This window comes from Sus scrofa, chromosome 14, assembly GCF_054392235.1.
Source record: "Sus scrofa isolate SSC_HxYL_T2T_F1_AM1 chromosome 14, Sscrofa_HxYL_maternal_Yorkshire_Landrace_v2.0, whole genome shotgun sequence".
Lineage (NCBI taxonomy): Eukaryota > Metazoa > Chordata > Mammalia > Artiodactyla > Suidae > Sus > Sus scrofa.
In genome coordinates this window covers 93,838,629-93,859,811 of record NC_139396.1, presented here as the reverse complement: position 1 = coordinate 93,859,811, position 21,183 = coordinate 93,838,629, and the positions used below count along the sequence as shown (strand labels likewise).

Sequence of the window (21,183 nt, the reverse complement as noted above, 5' to 3'; positions counted from 1 at the left end):
TCCAGCACCTTTAATGGTAAACTTTCCAATCCACTAATTTGCTTGTTCTCTTAACCTCTCCCAAACTCAACCTGGAATCACCTCAGCTTGACTTCTGCATCCCCATCATCCATTTTCTCTACTGCTTGCAAGGAGCAGAATTCTGTGGGAGCCTTAGCTAGCTTTGAAAAAAAATTTTTTTTTTTTTTTTGTCTTTTGTCTTTTGTCCTTTTAGGGCCATACCCGTGGCATATGGATGTTCCCAGGCTAGGGGTCTAATCGGAGCTGTTGTTGCCGGCCTATGCCACAGCAACACCAGATTCAAGCCGAGTCTGCAACCTACACCACAGCTCACAGCAATGTCAGATCCTTAACCCACTGAGCGAGACCAGGGATCGAACTCGAAACCTCATGGTTCCTAGTTGGATTCATTTCTGCTGCGCCACAACGGGAATCCCTAGTTGGGTTCTTAACCCTCTGAGCCACAATGCGAACTCCCAGCTTTGAAATCTTAAGACCTAAATCTGCCTGAGGTCTTTATTTCTCCTCAAAAATCCATATTTGAGAAGATTTTCAGTCTCTTCTTGCCATGGAAACTGTTCTAAGCATTCATTTTCCAAGCTGTCAAGAGAGGCAATAGATTTCCTTTTTTATTTTCTTGGGTTTTGTTTGTTTTTGTTTATTTGGTATGGCATGCAGTGGCTTGATGTGGGAGCTCAGTTCCCAGACAAGGGATTGAATCCGAGTTGCAGTGGGGAAAGGGCCAAGTCCTAACCACTAGACTACCAGAGCAGACCCTAGATTTCTTTTTTTTTCTTCCAGTTTTACTGAGATATAACTGACATACGACACTGTATAAGTTTAAGGTATATATTGACATAAATCATGACATGATTACCACAATAAATTTAGTGAACAAACTTTCTCATATAGATAGGAAATGAAAGAAAAAGAAAAAATATTTTTGCCTTATGACGAGAACTCAGGGTTTACTCTCAGCAACTTTCATATATAACATACAGCAGTGTTAATGATATTAGCCATGCTGTGCATTACTTCCCCAGAACTTTTTTATCTTATAAATGGAAGTTTGTACCTTTTTTTTTTTTTTTTTTTTTGTCTTTTTGCTATTTTCTTTGGGCCGCTCCCTCGGCATATGGAGGTTCCCAGGCTAGGGGTCTAATCCATAGCCCCCGGCCTACGCCAGAGCCACAGCAACGCGGGATCCGAGCCAGGTCTGCAACCTACACCACAGCTCAAGGCAATGCCAGATTGTTAACCCACTGAGCAAGGGCAGGTTCCGAACCCGCAACCTCATGGTTCCTAGTCGGATTCGTTAACCACTGCGCCACGACAGGAACTCCGGAAGGTTGTACCTTTTGACCACCTTCATCCAATTCTCCCTCCCCCCAACTCCTCACCTCTGGTAATCACAAATCTGATCTCTTTTTCTATGAGATTATTTGCTTTTGAAGTATAATTAACCTACAACACTGTGAGATCCTGGTGCACAACATAGTGATTCAATATTTCTATACATTACACAATTGATTTTTTTTTTTTTTTTTTTTTTTTGCTGTACTTGTGACATCTGGAAGTTCCAATGCCATGGACTGAATCCAAGCCACAGCTGCAGCAATGCCAGAATCTTAACCCACTGTGCACAGTGGGAACTCCACAATTTCTTATTTACTTTTCCCTCCCTTCCTTAACAGTACTATTTCCTCCCTTACCTGAAATTTCTTCCCTGTTAATATGACCTGCTGCCCATTATCTAGTGCTCTTCAGCCGTACTGTTTTATTTGAGCACTTTTGAGGGGGGCATGCCCATGGCATGTGGAAGTTCCCAGACGGAGGACTGAAGGCACAGCTCAGCAATGACCCCAGCCACAGTAGTGATGATGCTGGCACCTTAACCCACTGCACCACAAGGGAACTCATCATTTGAGCAGTTTTTACTACATTAATGAGCCCTTTTTTCTAGCATCTTCAGTCTCTTCTTCATTAGCTTCTTCTCTGCTGTGTAAAGGATGTCCATGTTTATCTTTTTTTTTTTTTTTTTTTTTTGTCTTTTTGCTTTTTCCAGGGCCACTCCTGTGGCATATGGAGGTTCCCAGGCTAGGGGTCTAATCGGAACTGTAGCCACCAGCCTAGGCCAGAACCACAGCAACGCAGGATCCGAGCCACGTCTTAGACCTACACCACAGCTCACGGCAACGCCGGATTGTCAACCCAGGGATCAAACCCACAACCTCCTGGTTCTTAGTCGGATTCGTTAACCACTGCATCATGACGGGAACTCCTGTCCATGTTTATCTTGCTCAGATCATGCCTTTGTCTTTGCTCTGCCATCTACCTTTAGCTCCATTTCTCTCCATGACAAATTTGATTTCTTACAGTTTCTCAATTATTCTCCCAAGAATTCTGTGACACCTATAGGCCATCCTTCTCCCCCTTCTATTAGTAAGTCCAATCAAAATGTGTTCACCATCTTCTCTCTTTGGATGCTTCTTCCTCAGAGCCCCCTCAACCCCACAACTTCTTCAGGACTCCTCATCCAGCAGAAGACTTACAAAGCTGACTCTCCAGCCCTGAATGTTTCGTTCTATAACCACTATCTTCAAGCCCTGAAATCATGTGCTATGTTCCTGATCTATTTCTTTTCATTTTCACCTGAGACATTGCTAGGACTTGCTCTGCTCTAATTCTTCTTTCTCCTTATGTCTTATGTGGTGATCTCTACAAAGTAGGCACATAAAAAACAACTGACTGAGGAGTTCCTATTGTGGCTCAGTGGAACTGAATCTGAATAGTATCCATGAGGACGCAGGTGTGATCCATGGCCTCTCTCATTGGGTTAAGGATCCGGCATTGCCATGAGCTGTGGTGTAGGTTGCAGACATGACTTGGATGGATCTGTGTTGCTGTGGCTGTGGCACAGGCCAGCAGCTACAGCTTCAATTCAACCCCTAGCCTGGGAACTTCCACATGCTGCAGGTGCAGCTCTAAAAAGCAAAAAAATAAAAATAAAATAAAAAAAAACAAAGGACAATTATTTCTGAACGTTTTCTTCCCCTGCCTCTGAGAATTCATTTAAAGCTCTCTTGATTACTTGGTGATTCTTTTTTTATAAGCATTCTTCCTCCAGCTTTGTGAAAAGAGAGAATAGAAAAACTGGGACAGGAGTTCCCATTGTGGCTCAGTGGTTAATGAATCGACTAGGAACCATGAGGTTGTGGGTTCGATCCCTGCCCTTGCTCAGTGGGTTAAGGACCTGGTGTTGCCGTGAGCTGCGGTGTAGGTTGCAGATGCAGCTTGGATCCCATGTTGCTGTGGCTGTGGGGCAGGCCAGCAGCTACAGCTCTGATTAGACCCCTAGCCTGGGAACCTCCATAGGGCTGCCCAAAAAATGGCAAAAAGACAAAAAAAAAAAAAACAAACAAAAAAAAACTGGGACAGATACAAGTCCACCTGAAATGTCCCTCTCCCCCCGTTCATTCCTCCCCTTCCTCTATATTACTCTCATTCTTACCAGCTTGGCAAACTTATTATCTTCATGGCTCAAAACCTAGCTCACACAGCTCCCTATCTGTGAAGCCTCATGTAATTACCCAGGTAGAATTAGGAGTTTCCTAGCTCTCTCAACACTGCTTCTGCAGCATCTCCCTAACTCTGTTATAGCAGTTCTTGCACACTCCCCTCCAGTTACCAAATTCTATGCCTCTTAAAGGACTTACTGGAGTTCCTGTCGTGGCACAATGGTTAACAAATCCGACTAGGAACCATGAGGTTGTGGGTTCGGTCCCTGCCCTTGCTCAGTGGGTTAAGGATCTGGTGTTGCCATGAGCTGTGGTGTAGGTTGCAGACGAGGCTTGGATCCCACGTTGCTGTGGCTCTGGTGTAGTCCGGTGGCTACAGCTCCGATTAGACCCCTAGCATGGGAACCTGCATATTCCGTGGGAGTGGACCTAGAAATACCAAAAAGCCAAAAAAAAAAAAAAAAAAAGAAGGACTTACCTTTCTTTTTACATTCTCAGTGCTATCTTAGCACTTGGCACAAAGATACCCAGTAGCTCAAGAAATATTGTTAAATGCCTCTCAGAGCTCCTATTATAACCTATGACTGCAATTATACAATTCTATATGTTTGCACAAATGAAGCTGATTTCTTGGTAAATTTCACAGTGTCCACAATACCTTAAACATGAGGGAAAATTAAAGAACTTACTACAGGCTTATACAAAGCAGGGGCCTCCTGCTTATACAAAGTAAGGACCACGTCCTATTCCTTCCCATTTACATAAGATGCATTTCAAAAATGCTTGTCCTTGGGAGTTCCCATTGTGGCTCGGCTGGTTAAAGACCCAACCGCGTCTTGGTGTTTCAGTAAGGATCCTAGTTCAGGTCCCTGGCTTCACTCAGTGCTTTGCTGCAAACTACAGCGTAGGTTGAAGGTGTGGCTTGGATTTGATCCTTGGCCCTAGAAACTTTCATTTGCCTTGGGTGCAGTCAAAAAAAAAAATAAATAAATAACCCACAGAAAAACAAGAAACAAAGCCTCAACCCTACCAAATGGGGGTTGAGGTTATATAACCCCCTAATGATAACCTACTAATGATCACCCTTTCTCAGCATTCATGAAGAATAGTATTGAACTTAATTTATACTCACTGATATGTAATGTTGAATTTTTCATTAATATAGTATATTGCAACATTTCATTTCCTCAACTACCTGAAAGCTTCAGAGTCAGACATATCTTTTATTTCTTTTGAGTCTTATCTTTCTATAGGAGCTCATACTATAATACTCTCAATAAGTACTGCTGACAGGTCAAATATTGACTGTCAGAAGCAACTGGATAATATCTCTAAAGCATTTAGAGATCGAACCCGCAACCTCATGGCTCCTAGTTGGATTTGTTTCCACTGCCCTACCACAGGAACTCCTGGGCTTCTTAGTGTATATTTAACTTTTTTCCCCCCCTTTTTCAGCAGCACCCATAGCATATGGAAGTTCCTGGGCTGGGGATCAAATCTGAGCTGCATCTGTGACCTACGCCACACCTGTAGCAATGCCAGATCCTTAACCCACTATGCCAGACTGGAGATCAAACCAGCGACTCCACAGAGACCAGCCAGATCATTAAACCACTGTGTCAACTCCTATACATTCAACCTATATATCTAACCCTATATTTAACTTCTTTGACTTTGCCCTAAATCACCAACAAACTGATTCTCTTCCAGTGATCCCAGCCTCAGTGATTCCATCCAGTTATGTTAACCAGGATCCTAGGAATCTCCTTTAACATCTCCCTTTCCTCAGCCCCCTTACTGAATCCATCACCAAGTTCTGTACATTTCATCCCACTTCAGTGTGTCTCAAATTCTTCCACGTCCCTCCATTCTCATGGCCTTTTGATCAATTGCCACATTTTACAACAGACCTTTCACAGACACTTTAGTACCTATACCATTATTCAGGCCATGGCCGGAATGTTTTTTTTTTTCCCCCTTTTTTGGCCATCCTGAGGCATATGCAGTTTTCAGGCCAGGGATCAGATCTGAGCCACACCTGGGACCTATGCCACAGCTGTGGCAAAGCCAAATCCTTTAACCCACTGTGCCAGGCTAGTGATCGAACCTGTGTCCAGAGATGCCACCATGGGAACTCCTGGAATGACTATTTTGAAACATACACCTCACCATGTCAACCACAGCTTAACACTGGTTTCATGCTGCCTTTAGGGTCATGTTAGGACTCCCATTATGGCTACAAGGCTGTCAGTAGCTTTAAGACAATTTAGCTATTTCTCTAAATCAACTTGTGTCACAAAGCTTCTAGTTCTTCCCACTCCAGCCTCAGGGCTTTCTTCTGTAACTGCAAACCAATAATTCCATTTTTATAAACCGGGAAATTTCATTTGCAGGCAAGTTTCATTTTAGGCAAGCAAGCACTTCTATAGTTCTCCAGTCTAACAGCTCCCTCTACTGTCTCACACATTTCTCAAGGTAAGTGACCTGTCTGAATCCTGGAAGGACAAAATATGGTAATGTATTCCAGGTTGCGATCAAACCTTTGAAGATATCAAACTACCACCATAGGCTCTGTTTGTTTTTCCTGGAATGCTTGTTCTTTCTCCTTTCCTCATTTAAGCCCCAGTTATTCTTCACTTTTGAGTTCAAGTATCACTTTCTTAAGGAAATTTTCCCTAAACTTCTTGCTTAGATCAATCCCTATTTTAAGCATTTATGTATCATCATGCAATAAGACTTTTCTTAGAAGTACTTATCCCAGTTTCAATTTTACTGTGGTAATTTTATTAAGATTTCTTTCCCACTAGAGTTTAAGCTCCTTGAAGTGCAGAGACCTCTTATTTACTATTCTGTCTCTGATGCCTAGCACCTGTACAGGAAATACCTAGTGAAGAACAACAAAAATAAATTTGGTCATGTCTCTAAATAATATACGTACTTCATTGCTATACCTAATTGTAACTACATTGAGATGATGTAGTTCCACTTCTGAAATATACAGAAAACTCTTACTTATCTTTCAACGGTCAGCTCAAGTTTCAAGCTTTTCCTAACCTCGCCTCACCCCGATAGAACAGGTCTCTCGCCTCTTTGTACCTTATTACATGCCATACATACCCCTAATACAGGATAGGTAACTGACAAAACTATATTTACTTTTTTTTTTGTCTTTTCTAGGGCCGCACCTTCGGCATATGGAGGTTCCCAGGCTAGGGGTCGAATTGGAGCTGTAGCCACCAGCCTACACCAGAGCCACAGCAACATGGGATCTGAGCCGCGTCTGCAACCTACACCACAGTTCACGGCAACGCCAGATCCTTAACCCACTGAGGGAGGTCAGGGATTGAACTGGAAACCTCATGGTTCCTAGTCAGGTTTGTTAGCCACTTCGCCATGATGGGAACTCCTATATTTACTTTTTTGTAGCTGGTTGCTCTCTTACCAAAGTCTTTGTAGGAATTTTTTTTTTTTTTTTTTTTTTTGGCTACACCCGAGGCTTGCAGAAATTCCTGGGCCAGGGAGTGAACCTGTGCCATAGCTGGGACAGGAGCCATAGCAGTCTGCCATAGCTGGGACAGGAGCCATAGCAGTGACAAGCATGGATCCTTAACTGCTGGGCCACCAGGAAACACCTGTAGATAGTTTATCTTTTTCATTTTTATAGCTTGACTATCTAACATAATGCCTGATGCACAGTGGGTAGACAGTATATAAGTATTGAGTAAATAAATAATGAGGTGTTCTGCAGGTCTAGGGGTGCACATGCTAAGGAAATGATAAGAATATAGCACCTACTATGTGCTGAGCACTCTAGTAGGTCCTTTGCCTAAATGATCTTATTTGATATTCACATCATATCTGGGGGGAAGGATCACCCACATTTGAGAAATTAGAAACTGAAGATAAGAATTTATTAAGTCCCAAGATCACTTACCTTCTAAGTAGAGACCTAGACATTCAAAGTTTCTGTTCTTCAGACTTGTGGTTGCCAAGGGAGAGGAGGAGTGGGGGATGGACAGACTGGGAATTTGGGATTAACAGATGCAAACTATTATATATAGAATGGGTAAACAACAAGGTTCTAGTATATAGCACAGGTAACTATATTCAATATCCTATGATAAATCAGGATGTATACATATATATTACTGAATCACTTTGCTGTAAACAGAAATTAAAACAACATTGTAAATCAACTGTACTTCAATAAAACATGTCCAGAGAGCTCCTGTCATGGCATAGTGGAAACGAATCTGACTAGGAACCATGAGGTTTCGGTTCGATCCCTGACCTCACTCAGTGGGTTAAGGATCTGGTATTGCCTTGAGTTGAGGTGTAGGTCACAGATGCAGCTCGGAAATGGCATTGCTGTGGCTGTGGCATAGGCCGGCAGCTGTAGCTCCGATTCAACCCCTAGCCTGGGAACCTCCATATGCCATGCGTGTGGCTCTAAAAAGGAAAAAAAAAAAAAAAAAGTTAATGATCTGTAGTTTATTTATTTATTTTTGTCTTTTTGCTATTTCTTAGGCCGCCCCTGCGGCATGTGGAGGTTTCCCAGGCTAGGGGTCGAATGAGAGCCATACCCACCTGCCTATGCCAGAGCCACAGCAACCCAGGATCCGAGCCCGCCCCTGCGGCATGTGGAGGTTTCCCAGGCTAGGGGTCGAATCAGAGCCATAGCCACCTGCCTATGCCAGAGCCACAGCAACGCAGGATCCGAGCCGCATCTGCAACCTACACCACAGCTCACGGCAATGGCGGGTCCTTAACCCACTGAGCAAGGGCAGGGACCGAACCCGCAACCTCATGGTTCCTAGTCGGATTCGTTAACCACTGCGCCACGACAGGAACTCCTAATCTGTAGTTTAAAGGAGACTACCTGGGGGTTCTCATGTGATTCAGTGGGTTAAGGATATGAGTCGTCATTGTAACGGCTTGGGTTGCTGCTGTGGTGCAGTTTGATTCCTGGCCCAGGAACTTCTGCATGCATGGGAGTGGCCAAAAATAAAAATTAAAATAAATTAATTAAAAATAAATAAATAAATAAAAGATACCACCTAACATTAGACTTAAAGATGGTTAAGGTCTATGACAATGTTTATTAAAATGGCACATTTGATTCCTCTGTCTTTCATGAAATGTTGGGATTTGGAAGAAGTTTTCAAAGAAGGCTTTTTAGGTAGTTATTGTATTTATTATTATGTATTTATTGTGTATACTGTATACAGTCTATATGGTATTCATACATTGTCCATATTTTAATTAATCAATTAATTAATTTACCACACCTGCAGCATATGGAAGTTCCCTGCAGTTGGAGCTGCAGCTGCCAGCCTATGTCACAGCCTCAGCAACACTGGATCCAAGCTGCATCTGGGACCTCCTCTATATCTTGTGATGAACCCCAATCCTCATGGACACTATGTTGGGGCCTTAACCCACTAGGCTACAAGGTGAACTCCCATTTTAACCCTTTTTTTTTTTTTTTTTTGTCTTTTTTTTTTTTGCATTTTCTTGGGCTGCTCCAGTGGCATATGGAGGTTCCCAGGCCAGGGGTCGAATCAGAGCTGTAGCCACCAGCCTACACCAGAGCCACAGCAACACAGCTCACAGCAACACCGGATCCTTAACCCACTGAGCAAGGCCAGGGACCGAACCCGCAACTTCATGGCTCTTAGTCAGATTCGCTAACCACTGAGCCATGACGGGAACTCCTTAACCATTTTTAAGTGTACAATTCAGTAGCATTAATTATTTTTACAATATTGTACAACTGAGTTCTACCCCTGGCCTGGGAACCTCCATATGCCGCGGGAAGCGGCCCTAGAAAAGGCAAAAAGACACACACACAAAAAAGAAAATATATTTTTGGTAAAACACTCGTCATGCTGGTAAAAAAAATCAGAGGTGGAGTGATTTATTATGTTCCTCACCAAACTATGTAGATGTTCTCTGGGCAAGTAAAACTTAGCTTGAAATAATTTATGTCCAGCTTAAGTACCTGAACTATTTCCAGAAATGTGTATCTGTATGTATTTTTTTTCATTTGAGCAGGAGTAAGGTTCTATGAGCTTCTGAGATTTTATGTTTCTGTACAGAATGATGTTTATCACTGTAGCATTCTGGTAGAGTTTTTACAGTAGTTTTTATTGGGCTTTTTAAAATGCTGACTTTTAACATAGCTGCTCAGGGGTTAAATCAGATTGCAAAAGCCGATCTGACTCTCCATATTACTACAAACATATACACCGTTTGTTTATACTGAGCTGCAGGGGACATATAAGTACACTTTAAACTTTCTTAAGAAAGTGAAATGTGGAGTTCCCATCATGGCTCAGTGGTTAATGAATCCAACTAGGAACCATGAGGTTGCGGGTTCGATCCCTGGCCTTGCTCAGTGGGTTAGGGAGCCGGCGTTGCCATGAGCTCTGGTGTAGGTTGCAGACTCAGCTCGGATCCCAAGTTGTTGTGGCTCTGGCATAGGCCAGTGGCTACAGCTCCAACTAGACCCCAGCCTGGGAACTCCATATGCCGCGGGAAGTGGCCCTAGAAAAGGCAAAAAGGCCAAAAAAAAAAAAAAAAAAAAAAAAAAGAAATGTTTCGCAATGATGTTGCAATCTAATCTTGACCTACGCTTTTCAACCAACAAAATCTCTGTTGGTGTGTGTGCTACCTTTTTCCCAACCTGTGAAATCCATATCTGGGTGAATCCCTAGGTCCTTTAGCAGCATCATGTCAATAGATTCACTGCAAGCAGATTGCATGCCTCAGGTGTTTATCCTTCTGCTTCTAGTAATCATGTGTGTGGAACATCCAGGGCAGCACAGATCTCATTAGAAGGGGAAAAACTGCCAACACGGTTTCTTGGTAAAAATCCTAACTTAATGTTGTATCTCTGTTAGTTGTAAAGAGGTGTCAGAATGAGAACAAGTTTTTGCTCTATGAATATGTACTGTGATGTCTGAATCCATTTAATCCATCCCTCAAGAAATGCTTAGAACTGTGACCAGGCATCTAAAATACCACTCCTTGAGCATATAAGGAAACACTGCACCTGTGGGGAAGCAAGACTTGTATTTGATCAGAATATGACAACTTGCAGAAAAAAGCCAAAAAAAGTCTAGTTGGTTCAGGTTTATGCTGTATTTTGAGATTCTGTTCTTGTTCAGACATAGCTCTATAGAAACATTGGCTCTTGTATATTATGATCAAATTTGCACATGACTATCAAATCCATTAAAAGCTAACCTTAAAAAAAAGGGCATACCATAAAAGTGAAAAAAAAAAAAAAGAAATCTAGACCCATCATTAATGACTAAATGTGGCTAGAAACACCTTGCAGAGGCATATATGGGTGGAAAGAGAAACGGGACCAGTGCCAATAATAGTGAAGGTTGGAGTAAGTATTAATGAAAATCGTGATAATTTCTGACAGAGGATAAAAGTTCAGAACAACTGTGGTCACAAAGAATAGGGATGAATTGGAGTTCCCGTCGTGGCGCAGTGGTTAACAAATCCGACTAGGAACCATGAGGTTGCGGGTTCGGTCCCTGCCCTTGCTCAGTGGGTTAAGGATCCGGCGTTGCCGTGAGCTGTGGTGTAGGTTGCAGACGCGGCTCGGATCCCACGTTGCTGTGGCTCTGGTGTAGTCCGGTGGCTACAGCTCCGATTGGACCCCTAGCCTGGGAATCTCCACATGTCGTGGAAGCGGCCCAAGAAATAGCTAAAAAAAGACAAAAAAAAAAAAAAATAGGGATGAATTTTGCTCAAGTTGGAAGTGATGAGGGATTCATAGCAATAGAATAGTGTCCATAAGGGGTGGTTAAAAAAAGTACAGTCTTGTAATACAGTAGGGCTAGTAAGAAGAAACGGAAGTTCCTGAGAGTTTAGGAGCTGGTAGTGGGTAGAGCGGTGGAATTTGAGTGCTAAGCATAAGACAGAGATTCAGAAGCTCCTGGTATTTGTGTAATTCACAGAGCCCCAAAGAAAGAAGAACTTGCTTCAGCAACTATTTCTTTGGCAGAGGTGATGGGGTGGAATTGAAGCTTCCTGGTGAACCGTTAGGGAGGCAGAAACAGGCTCAGCGAGAAGCTCAGAGAAGGCAGAGGTGATTTGGTGGGAGAGACTACAATTTCAGAGGTTCCTGGAAAGAGTGAGCAAAGGCTGGAATTTTTTGTTGTTGTTGTCTTTTTGCCTTTTCTAGGGCCACTCCCGCTGCACATGGAGGCTCCCAGGCTAGGGGTCTAATAGGAGCTGTTGCTGCCAGCCTACACCAGAGCCACAGCAACGCCAGATCCGAGCTGCGTCTGCGACCTACACCACAGCTCATGGCACCGCTGGATCCTTAACCCACTGCGCAAGGCCAGGGATGGAACCCGCAACCTCATGATTCCTAGTCGGATTCTTTAACCACTGAGCCACGAAGGGAACTCCTGGGGCTCATTTTTAGGAAGGTCATAAGCAGCCCGCTGGACGGTTCCAGGTCAGTGGTCAATACAGGTCAACGGACGGTGGAGGACTTTCTGAGGTGGCGGGTTTTGGAAGGACCTTCTTGCTGGCCATGTTTCCCTTCCTCCGTCCGTAACAGAAGAGGCCTGAAGAGTGACTCCAGCCAGAAGCAGGGATTTTGGGTGAGGCAGGGGCGTGGGGACACGTCCAACGTGGGGGTGGGGGGAGGTGACGCCCCCTTCGGGCCTTGATCCAGGCCCCGCCTCTGGCGTACGCCATCAGCCCGCGCCGCGCTGCACCGCCGGCGGTATTCCGTCCCGCCCGCACGGCGGCGGGGTGCCCTGTCACCGCCTGCTCTGGGCATGGCTAGGGCTCTTGGACTGTGAGTTGGCGACCAAAGCTCCTGCGCGGCCCTGATCCTGATGGCGGCGGCGGCGGCCCTGGCAGCGGCCGAGCCACCTCCTGCGATGCCGCAGGCAGCAGGAACCGGAGGACCCGCCGCTCGCCGAGACTTCTACTGGTTGCGTTCCTTCCTGGCTGGAGGTGGGTGTCCGTCGGGAGGACCTGGTCGTACCCCGAGCTTTAGGGGCAGGATCCGGGGCAGGTTGGGTGCTTGCGGCCGCGATGACATTCTCGGACTTGGGCTGTTTCAATGCCCTGCCAGGTGTTTGCCGGGACCTGCTATAACCTCTTTCTATAATCAATTGAGTAATCTCATCAGGGTCCTGCAGAGGAAGGGCCTTGAGCTGTCGCGAAGCGGTAGGGGACCTGGAAGGGCTGAACCGGGCACCCATTCTTCAGGGTTGGATAGCCGGGAAAATAGAGGACTCCCTTCAAAGACCCCAGGGTTTCAGTGAAACATGCTGGGAGCTCCTTTCTTGTATAAAGACCATGAACGACTGGTGTAGAATTGGATTTTGCTGTTTGCTTAAAAGAAAACAAATATTGGAGGACAGCTTATTTTTTTTATATAATGATTTTTATTTTTTTCCATTATAGCTGGTTTACAGTGTTCTGTCAGTTTTCTACTATACACCATGGTGACCCAGTTATACATACATGTATACATTCTTTTTTCTCACATTATCATGCTCCATCATAAGTGACTAGACATAGTTCCCAGTGCTACACAGCAGGATCTCATTGCTAATCCATTCCAAAGGCAATAGTCTGCATCTATTAACCCTAAGCTCCCAATCCATCTCACTCCCTCCCCTCCTCCTTGGCAACCACAAGTCTATTCTCCAAGTCCATGATTTTTTTTTTTTCCTGTGGAAAGATTCATTTGTGCCATATATTATATTCAAGATATAAGTGATATCATATGGTATTTGTCTTTGTCTTTCTGACTTCACTCAGTATGAGTCTAGTTCCATCCATGTTGTTGCAAATGGCATTATTTTATGTCAGAGTAGTATGAGGACAGCTTATTAAAAATGACTAGGAAATTGTGCAAAACTGTCTACAACCAAAACTGCTTCCGGTGATTCTAGCAAACTGTGCCACAGCTGCTTGATGGTTAGCTGGTGCAGCCCTATTATTGGTGTGACTGTGGGCCCAGAAGGTTCATAATGTCTCTCAGATTGTTTGGGTTGTTATCACTTAATTTTTTGTTAAGGCTGGGAATTTGTTTTCTCAGCCTGGCTGGTGAAATTTCTCCAGGCCAGGGGTGGAAATTGTGCCACAGCAGCGACTGGAGCCACCTTAACCTGCTGAGTCACCAGGGAACATCAAGGCTGGGAATTTTATTTTGTTTTAGTTGTTGTTGTTATTGTTTGGCCTCATCCGGGGACATGTGGAAGTTCCTGGTCCAGGGATTGAACCTGCACCACAGCATTGACCCAGGCCGCTGAAGTGATAACATCAGATCCTTAACCCACTTTGCCCCAAGGGAACTCCAAGGCCAGGAATTTTAAAAATTCCACATTATGGAGTTCCCATCATGGCTCAGGGGAAACAAATCTGACTAGCATACATGAGCACGCAGTTTTGATCCCTGGCCTCACTCAGTGGGTTAAGGATCCGGCGTTGCCGTTAGCTGTGGTGTAGGTCGCACATGGCTCGGATCTAACATTGCTGTGACTGTGGCAAAGGCCAGTGGCTACAGCTCCGATTTGACCCCTAGCCTGGGAACCTCCATATGCCACAGGTACAGCCCTGAATAGACACACACACACAAAATCCACATTATGAGGAGTTGTAAAAAATAGCTGGGTGTTTCCTTCTTGGCTCAGCAGTTAATGAACCCTACTAGAATCCATTAGGATGCGGGTTCGATCCCTGGCATCTCTCAGTGGGTTAAGGACCTGGCGTTGCTGTGAGCTGTGGTGTAAGTCACAAATGTGGCATGGATCCCACATTGCTTTGGTTGTGGCATAGGCCGGCAGCTACAGCTACACCTCTGATTTGACCCCTAGCCCGGGAACTTCCATATGCCGTGGGTGCGGTCCTAAAAATACACATACATACACAAAAGGTATCTGTACACTGCATTAGTATTAAGAATTATTTTGTTCTGTTGATAAAAAGGACATTCATTCATTCATACAAGGAATATTTGAGTGCCTGCCCTGCATCTGCTACATGCTCAGTGTACATCAGGGAACAAAACAAAGATCCTAGAGTTTACATTGGTTGGGAAGTTGTGGTGAGAAAGACAATAAACAAAAATGAAAAAAATAAGTTATATAGTATATTAGAAAATGATGGTGGGAGTTCCCTGGTGGCTCAGCAGATTAAGGATCCGGCATTGTCACTGCTGTTGCGTTTGTTTGATCCCTAACTCTGGAACTTCAGCATGTGGTTGGTGCTTCCCCCCCCAAAAAAAAAGAAGAAAAGAAGACAGACAAAGTAATGAATGGAATGGGAGGAAATAAAAAGAGAATGGGGCAAGGAAATGGAGAGACTAAGTGGGTACAGTATTACCCAATAATAAGCCTCACTGGAAGGATGAATGACACTTTAGCAAAATTGAAGTGAGGAAGTTTATTTAGCAAGTTTATGTCTAAGGAGGAACATTCCGGGTGGAGAGAAAAGCTAAAACAAAGGCTTCAAAGTCAGGGAGGGCCTTTTCAGTCCAAAGAACAGGAGAGAAACCGATGTGGCTGGAGCCAGGTGGTTTTGATGGGCGAAGGAGGTTAGAAAGTTAAATGGGGCAAGAAATGAAAGGCCTTGCAAACCATTGTAAAGATTCTGACATTTAGGAGTGAAGTAAGTAGCTATTGTAAATCTTTAGTACAGAAGTGACACAATATGATATGTTTCCAAATGATGCCTTTGGCTGCTCTGTGGAGAATAACTGTAGGAGTGTAATATGGAAGCAGGGGGAGAAGTTTGATGGTTATTGTGATAGTTTAGATGATGGATGGTGGTGACTTGGATCAGGTTAGTAGCAGGGGATGTGGTGAAAAATTGTGATAATCTGGATATAGATAGAATAAATGATTTTCTGACAGAATGAGATAGGATAAGGAAGTCAAGGGAGATTGATTTTGATCTGAACAGCTGAAAGGATAATCTTGTCATTGACTGAAATGGGAAGGCTGTAGGTGGAACAACTTTCATGATAATTGTGGAGGGAGATTAGAAGTTCAGTGTTGGACATACTACATTAATTTTTTTTTTTTTGTCTTTTCTAGGGCCGCTTCCACAGCATATGGAGGTTCCCAGGCTAGGGGTCGAATCGAAGCTGTAGCCGTCTCCCTACACCAGAGCCACAATAACGTGGGATCTGAGCTGCGTCTGCGACCTACACCACAGCTCATGGCAATGCCAGATCCTTAACCCACTGAGCAAGGCCAGGGATCGAACCTGAAACCTCATGGTTCCTAGTCGGATTCGTTAACCACTGCGCCACGACGGGAACTCCCACATTACATTTTGTAATGTAGACTAGATATTGAAGTAGAGTCTTGGTAACATGTAAGCAAGGATAGCAACCAGGACTCTCATATGCTGCTGATGATAATGCAAATTGGTAAACCACTTTGGAAAACTGAGCAGTTATCTTTAAAGTTTAATATTTGTATACCATATGATCAGCAGCCCACTCTTAGGTATAGAGCCAACATAAGTATTTCTGTTCTTATCTGTAATATTCATAATATCCCCGAAGCAGAAGCAACCCAAATATCCATCAACATTGGAATGTGTAATTAAAATATGGTATCATCATACAGTGAAAACTATGTAGCACTGAAAATGAGTAAATTCCTGCCACACCAACAACGTGTATGAATCTCACAAGCATAATATCGAACAGAAGCAGCCAAATGTAATGTATACTGTGTGACTTTATTTGCATAAAGTTCAAAAACAGCCAAAATTGTTAGCCAAAATGTTGTTAGACCTCAGAAGGCTGATTGGTTATCTCTGAGAAGGCACAAATAGTGATTTGGGGAGTATAGGAGAAGGTCTTCTGGGAGGCTGGTAATGTTCTATTTTTTTGATTTGGGTTGACCTTATGTGGGTGTATTCACTTTGGTGGAATTAAGTGGCATACTTAACAATGAGTGCACCTATCTCTATATATTCTTACACTTGACTACATAAAGTCTTTTTTTTAATAATTGCTTTTTAGGGCCACACCTGTGGCATATGGCAGTTCCCAGGCTCAGGGTCCAATCAGAGCCGCAGCTGCAGTCTACACCACAGCCACAACAACATGGGATCTGAGCCACATCTGCGACCTATACCATAGCTCAGGACAATGCCAGATCCTTAATCTACTGAGTGAGGCCAGGGATGGATGGATACTAGTCGGGTTTGTGGTAGCTGAGCCACACTGGGAACTCCCATAAAATCTATTAAAACGAGGAAAAAAAATTGGAGACAGCAAGTGTAGGAAATTCTGCAATGGAATTTTTTTTTTTTTTTATTTCATAGCTGTACATGTGGCATATAGAAGTTCCAAGGCCAGGGACTGAATCCCAGCTGCAGCTGTGACAATGCTGGATCCTTTAACCCACTGCACTAGGCTGGGGATCGAACCTGTGACTCTGCAAAGACCCCAGCTATTGCAGTCATATTCCTAACCCACTGTGCTGCAGTGGGAACTCCTGCAGTGGAATCTTGATTAAGCTGTGTACTTTTTAGAACCTTGCACAATTCTTTTTTGTTTTTTATATAGTTTTTTTATTTTAACATCAGGTTTATTAAAGTATATTTTATGTACAATAAAGTTCACCCTTTCTTGGGTGTGCAGTTAATGAGTTTTGACAAACATGTTTTGTAATGACCACTGTTATCAAGATGGAGAATGGTTCCATTACCTCCAGTTATTTCCACTTTCATTTGTATTCATGCCTTGCCTCTCATCTCCAACCCCTGGCAGCCACAGATATATTTTCTGTCTCCATAGTCTTGCCTTTTCCAGAATGTTGTATAAATGTGATTATACATTTACATATACTAATACAGTATGTAGTATTCTGAGTCTGGCTTCTTTTACTTAGCAGAATGCATATGTTTCATTCAGATTGTGTGTATCAGTAGTGTGCTGCTTTTTGTTACTGAGTAGTATTCCATTGTATGAATTTCCCCCAGTTTCAATCTGTTGATGAAAATTTACTTTGTTTTCTAGTTTTGGTTATGTGAATCAAGTGACTGTGAAAAGTTGCACACAGATTTTTATAGCCATTATAGGCTTTCCTGGTGCAAGTGATATGAGAAGATATCACTGGGCAAGTTATTTAATCTTTCTGTGCCTCAGTCCCCCCCCCTTTTTTTTTGTCTTTTTAGGGCTGCACCGGAGGCATATGGAGGTTCCCAGGGTAGGGGTCTAATTGGAGCTGTTGCTGCTGGCCCATGCCACAGCTCACAGCAATGCCAGATCCAAGCCCCACCTGTGACCTACACCACAGCTCATGGCAACGCTGGACCCTTAACCTGCTGAGCAAGGCCAGGAATTGAACCCTAAACCTCATGGTTTCTAGTCGGATTTGTTTCCGATGCGCCATGAGGGGACCACCTCCCCCCACCCCCTCAGCCTTTAAATGGGAAAATAAGAGTACCTACCTCAGAAGATCTTAACGATTAAATGAGAAAGTACCTGTAAAAGCTTTGGCACAGGAGTTCTCACTGTGGCCTAATGGGATTGGTGGCTTCTTGGGAGCGCTGGGATGCAGGTTCCATCCTCAACCTGGCACAGTGGTTTAAGGATCTGGCATTGCCATACCTGCAGTTTAGGCTGTGACCGTAGCTTGGATCCGATCCCTGGCCCAGGAACTCCATATGACTTGGGGCAGTCAAAAAAAAAAAAAAAAAAAGAAAGAAAGAAAAAGAAAAAGAAAAGAAAAGCTTTGGCATAGTGCCTGCAATTAAATCTCCTTGCTTAGTATCTGGTAAACAGGAAACCATATTTGTTCTGTTTGTGTTTTTTTGGCCATGCCTGTGGCATGCAGAAGTACTGGACCAGGAATTGAACCTGTGCCACAGCAGCGACGGTGCTGGATTCTTAACCCACCTAGCCACCGGGGAATTCCTATACTTGCTATTTTTTTTTTCTTTTCTTTTTAGGGCCACATCCATGACATATGGAAGTTCCCAGGCTAGGGGTCGAATTGGAGCTGCAGCTACTGGCCTACGCCACAGCCATAGTAATGCCAGATGCACCCTGCATCAGCTTGTGGCAATGCCTGATCCTTAACCCAGTCAGCAAGGCCAGGAAATGAACTTTCATCTTCTTGGATACTAGTCAGGTTCTTAACCCACTGAGCCACAACAGGAATTCCTCCCATACTTGCTTTTTATTGTTAATTAGTGGCCTTTGGCAAATATCTTAATTTCAGTTGCTCAAAATGAAGATAAAAGCTGCTTGACCTTACTCAATGGACTTTTGTGATTAATTGAGCTATAAAGTAATGCAATAAGCAAGTCACGGTACTATTAAAGGAAACTACTTATTTAACATATTCTAAATAATTTTTATATAGTTAATTCATAATGACTGGGAATATAATATATAAAACAGAATATTCTGAAACCAGATACACCTGAATGCAAATTATTTTTAGTTTTTCCTCAATTTTAAGTGGCCATGACTATTAGTTTAAATAAGAGAAACTTGGAGTTCCCATCGTGGCTCAGTGGTTAACAAATCTGACTAGGAACTGTGAGGTTGTGGGTTTGATCCCTGGCCTCATTCAGTGGGTTAAGGATCTGGCGTTGCTGTGACTGTGGTGTAGGCTGGTGGCTACAGGTCCGATTGGACCCCTAGCCTGGGAACCTCCATATGCCGTGGGTGCTACCCCTTAGAAAAGACAAAATAAAAAAGAATAAATACATAAGAGAAAATTGATGTAGAAGCTTATATGTGGACTTAAAATTTGAGTAGGCATTTATTTTCGAATATCTCAGAGTATGGATTTTAGCATCAATTGCATAAATAATTGATAAGTTATTAAGTAAATGTGAGTAAAGTTTGAGTCTTAGGTTTTAAAAAGTTTGTAAAGTATGACTGTGCATTCACTCATTCAACAAATATTTATTGAGTACCTGTTAAAGTGCCAGGCCCTGAACTGATCTGTGGGCATGTAATAGTGAAGAGACCTACAAAATCCCAGTCCTCTGTATCTTCTGGAACAAATGTGCAGTGATGAAGAGCTTAACATAATCATAAAAATGACAAGGACTTTTTTTCTTTTTTTTTTTTTTTGGTCTTTTTTTTTGCCATTTTTAGGGCCACTTCTGCGGCATATGGAGATTCTCAGGCTAGGGGTCTAATTGGAGCTGTAGCCACCAGCCTATGCCAGAGCCACAGCAACTCGGGATCCGAGCTGCGTCTGCAACCTACACCACAGCTCACGGCAACGCCAGATTGTTAACCCACTGAGCAAGGCCAGGGATTGAACCCGAAACCTCTTGGTTCTTAGTTGGATTCGTTAACCACTGAGCCACGACGGGAACTCCTTTTTTCTGTCTTCTTTAGGGCCACATCCCTGGCATATGGAAGTTCCCAGGCTAGGAGTCAATCGGAGCTATGGCTGCTAGCCTATGCCACAGCCACAGTAATGTGGTAGCCAAGCCACGTCTGTAACCTATACCACAGCTCAATGGCCATGCTGGATCCTTAACCCACTCAGCGAGGCCACGGATTGAACCTGTGTCCTTATGGATACTGACTAGATTTGTTTCCTCTGAGCCATGACAGGAACTCTAACAAGGGCTTTTTTTTGCTCCATCCAAGGCATGTGGAAGTTTGTAGGCCAGAGATCGAACCTACACCACGGGAATGACCTGAGCAACAGTAGGGACGACATTGGATCCTTAACCTACCGAACCACCAGGGAACTCCTGGGGGCCTTTTTAATAAGGGCATTAATTCCTTTAATCAACTTCCTAATCAACCTCCTAAAAGAGGGGTCCTAATCATGAGGGTCCTAACCTTTCTCCTAAAAGTCCCACCTCTAATCACCATCACTGGAAATTAGTTTTCAACACATGAATTTTAGTGGGACGCAAATAGTCTATAGCAGAAGTTCCTGTCGTGGCTCAGCGGAAACAAATCTGACTAGCATCCATGAGGATGCAGATTCAACCCCTGGCCTTGCTCAGTGGGTTAAATATCCACCATTGCCATGAGCTATGGTGTAGGTTGCAGATGTGGCTCAGATCCCACGTTGCTGTGGCTGTGGGATACAGCTCCGATTTGACCCCTAGCCTGGGAACCTCCATATGCCTTGGGGATGGCCCTAAAAAGACAAAAAAAAAAAAAAAAAAAGGAGTTCCCGGCGTGGCGCAGTGGTTAACGAATCCGACTAGGAACCATGAGGTTGCGGGTTCGGTCCCTGCCCTTGCTCAGTGGGTTAAGGATCCGGCGTTGCCGTGAGCTGTGGCGTAGGTTGCAGACGCAGCTCGGATCCCGCATTGCTGTGGCTCTGGAGTAGGCCGAAGGCTACAGCTCCGATTCAACCCCTAGCCTGGGAACCTCCATATGCCGCGGGAGCGGCCCAAGAAATAACAACAACAACAAAAAAGACAAAAAAAAAAAAAAAAAGCATCCAAATAGACTATACAATCTATAGCAAAAAGTTTTTATATTATATTGCCTTAGGAGCATGCCAAGCAAATAGGGCTGACCTGGATTCTGATCTATGCTAAAGCCCATGTATGCACTTTACTGTCATCCATATGTCCACACATCAGCCTTTGGTAGAGACCAAATACATAATTGCTGAGTGTATAAATGAATGACTGAATTTTATGGGTAAAATTTGGT

General features: G+C 43.7%; 2 protein-coding genes across 7 annotated transcripts in view; both read left to right on the top strand.

Moving 5' to 3' along the window:
- DNA2 (DNA replication helicase/nuclease 2) overlaps nt 1-21,183 on the top strand; it is a 349,771-nt gene that overhangs the window by 233,462 nt on the left and 95,126 nt on the right. The gene's annotated exons all lie outside the window — the stretch shown is intronic.
- The window catches only part of SLC25A16 (solute carrier family 25 member 16), a 38,864-nt gene continuing 29,953 nt past the window's right edge, over nt 12,273-21,183 (top strand). For all 6 annotated transcript variants that reach the window (XR_014828050.1, XR_014828048.1, XR_014828049.1 and 3 more), the window contains exon 1: nt 12,273-12,509. Coding sequence is in view for 3 of the 6 variants with exons in the window: in XM_021072452.2 (XP_020928111.1) it covers nt 12,389-12,509 (121 nt within the window). In the remaining 3 variants the exon portion in view is untranslated. The remainder of the gene's footprint in view (nt 12,510-21,183) is intronic.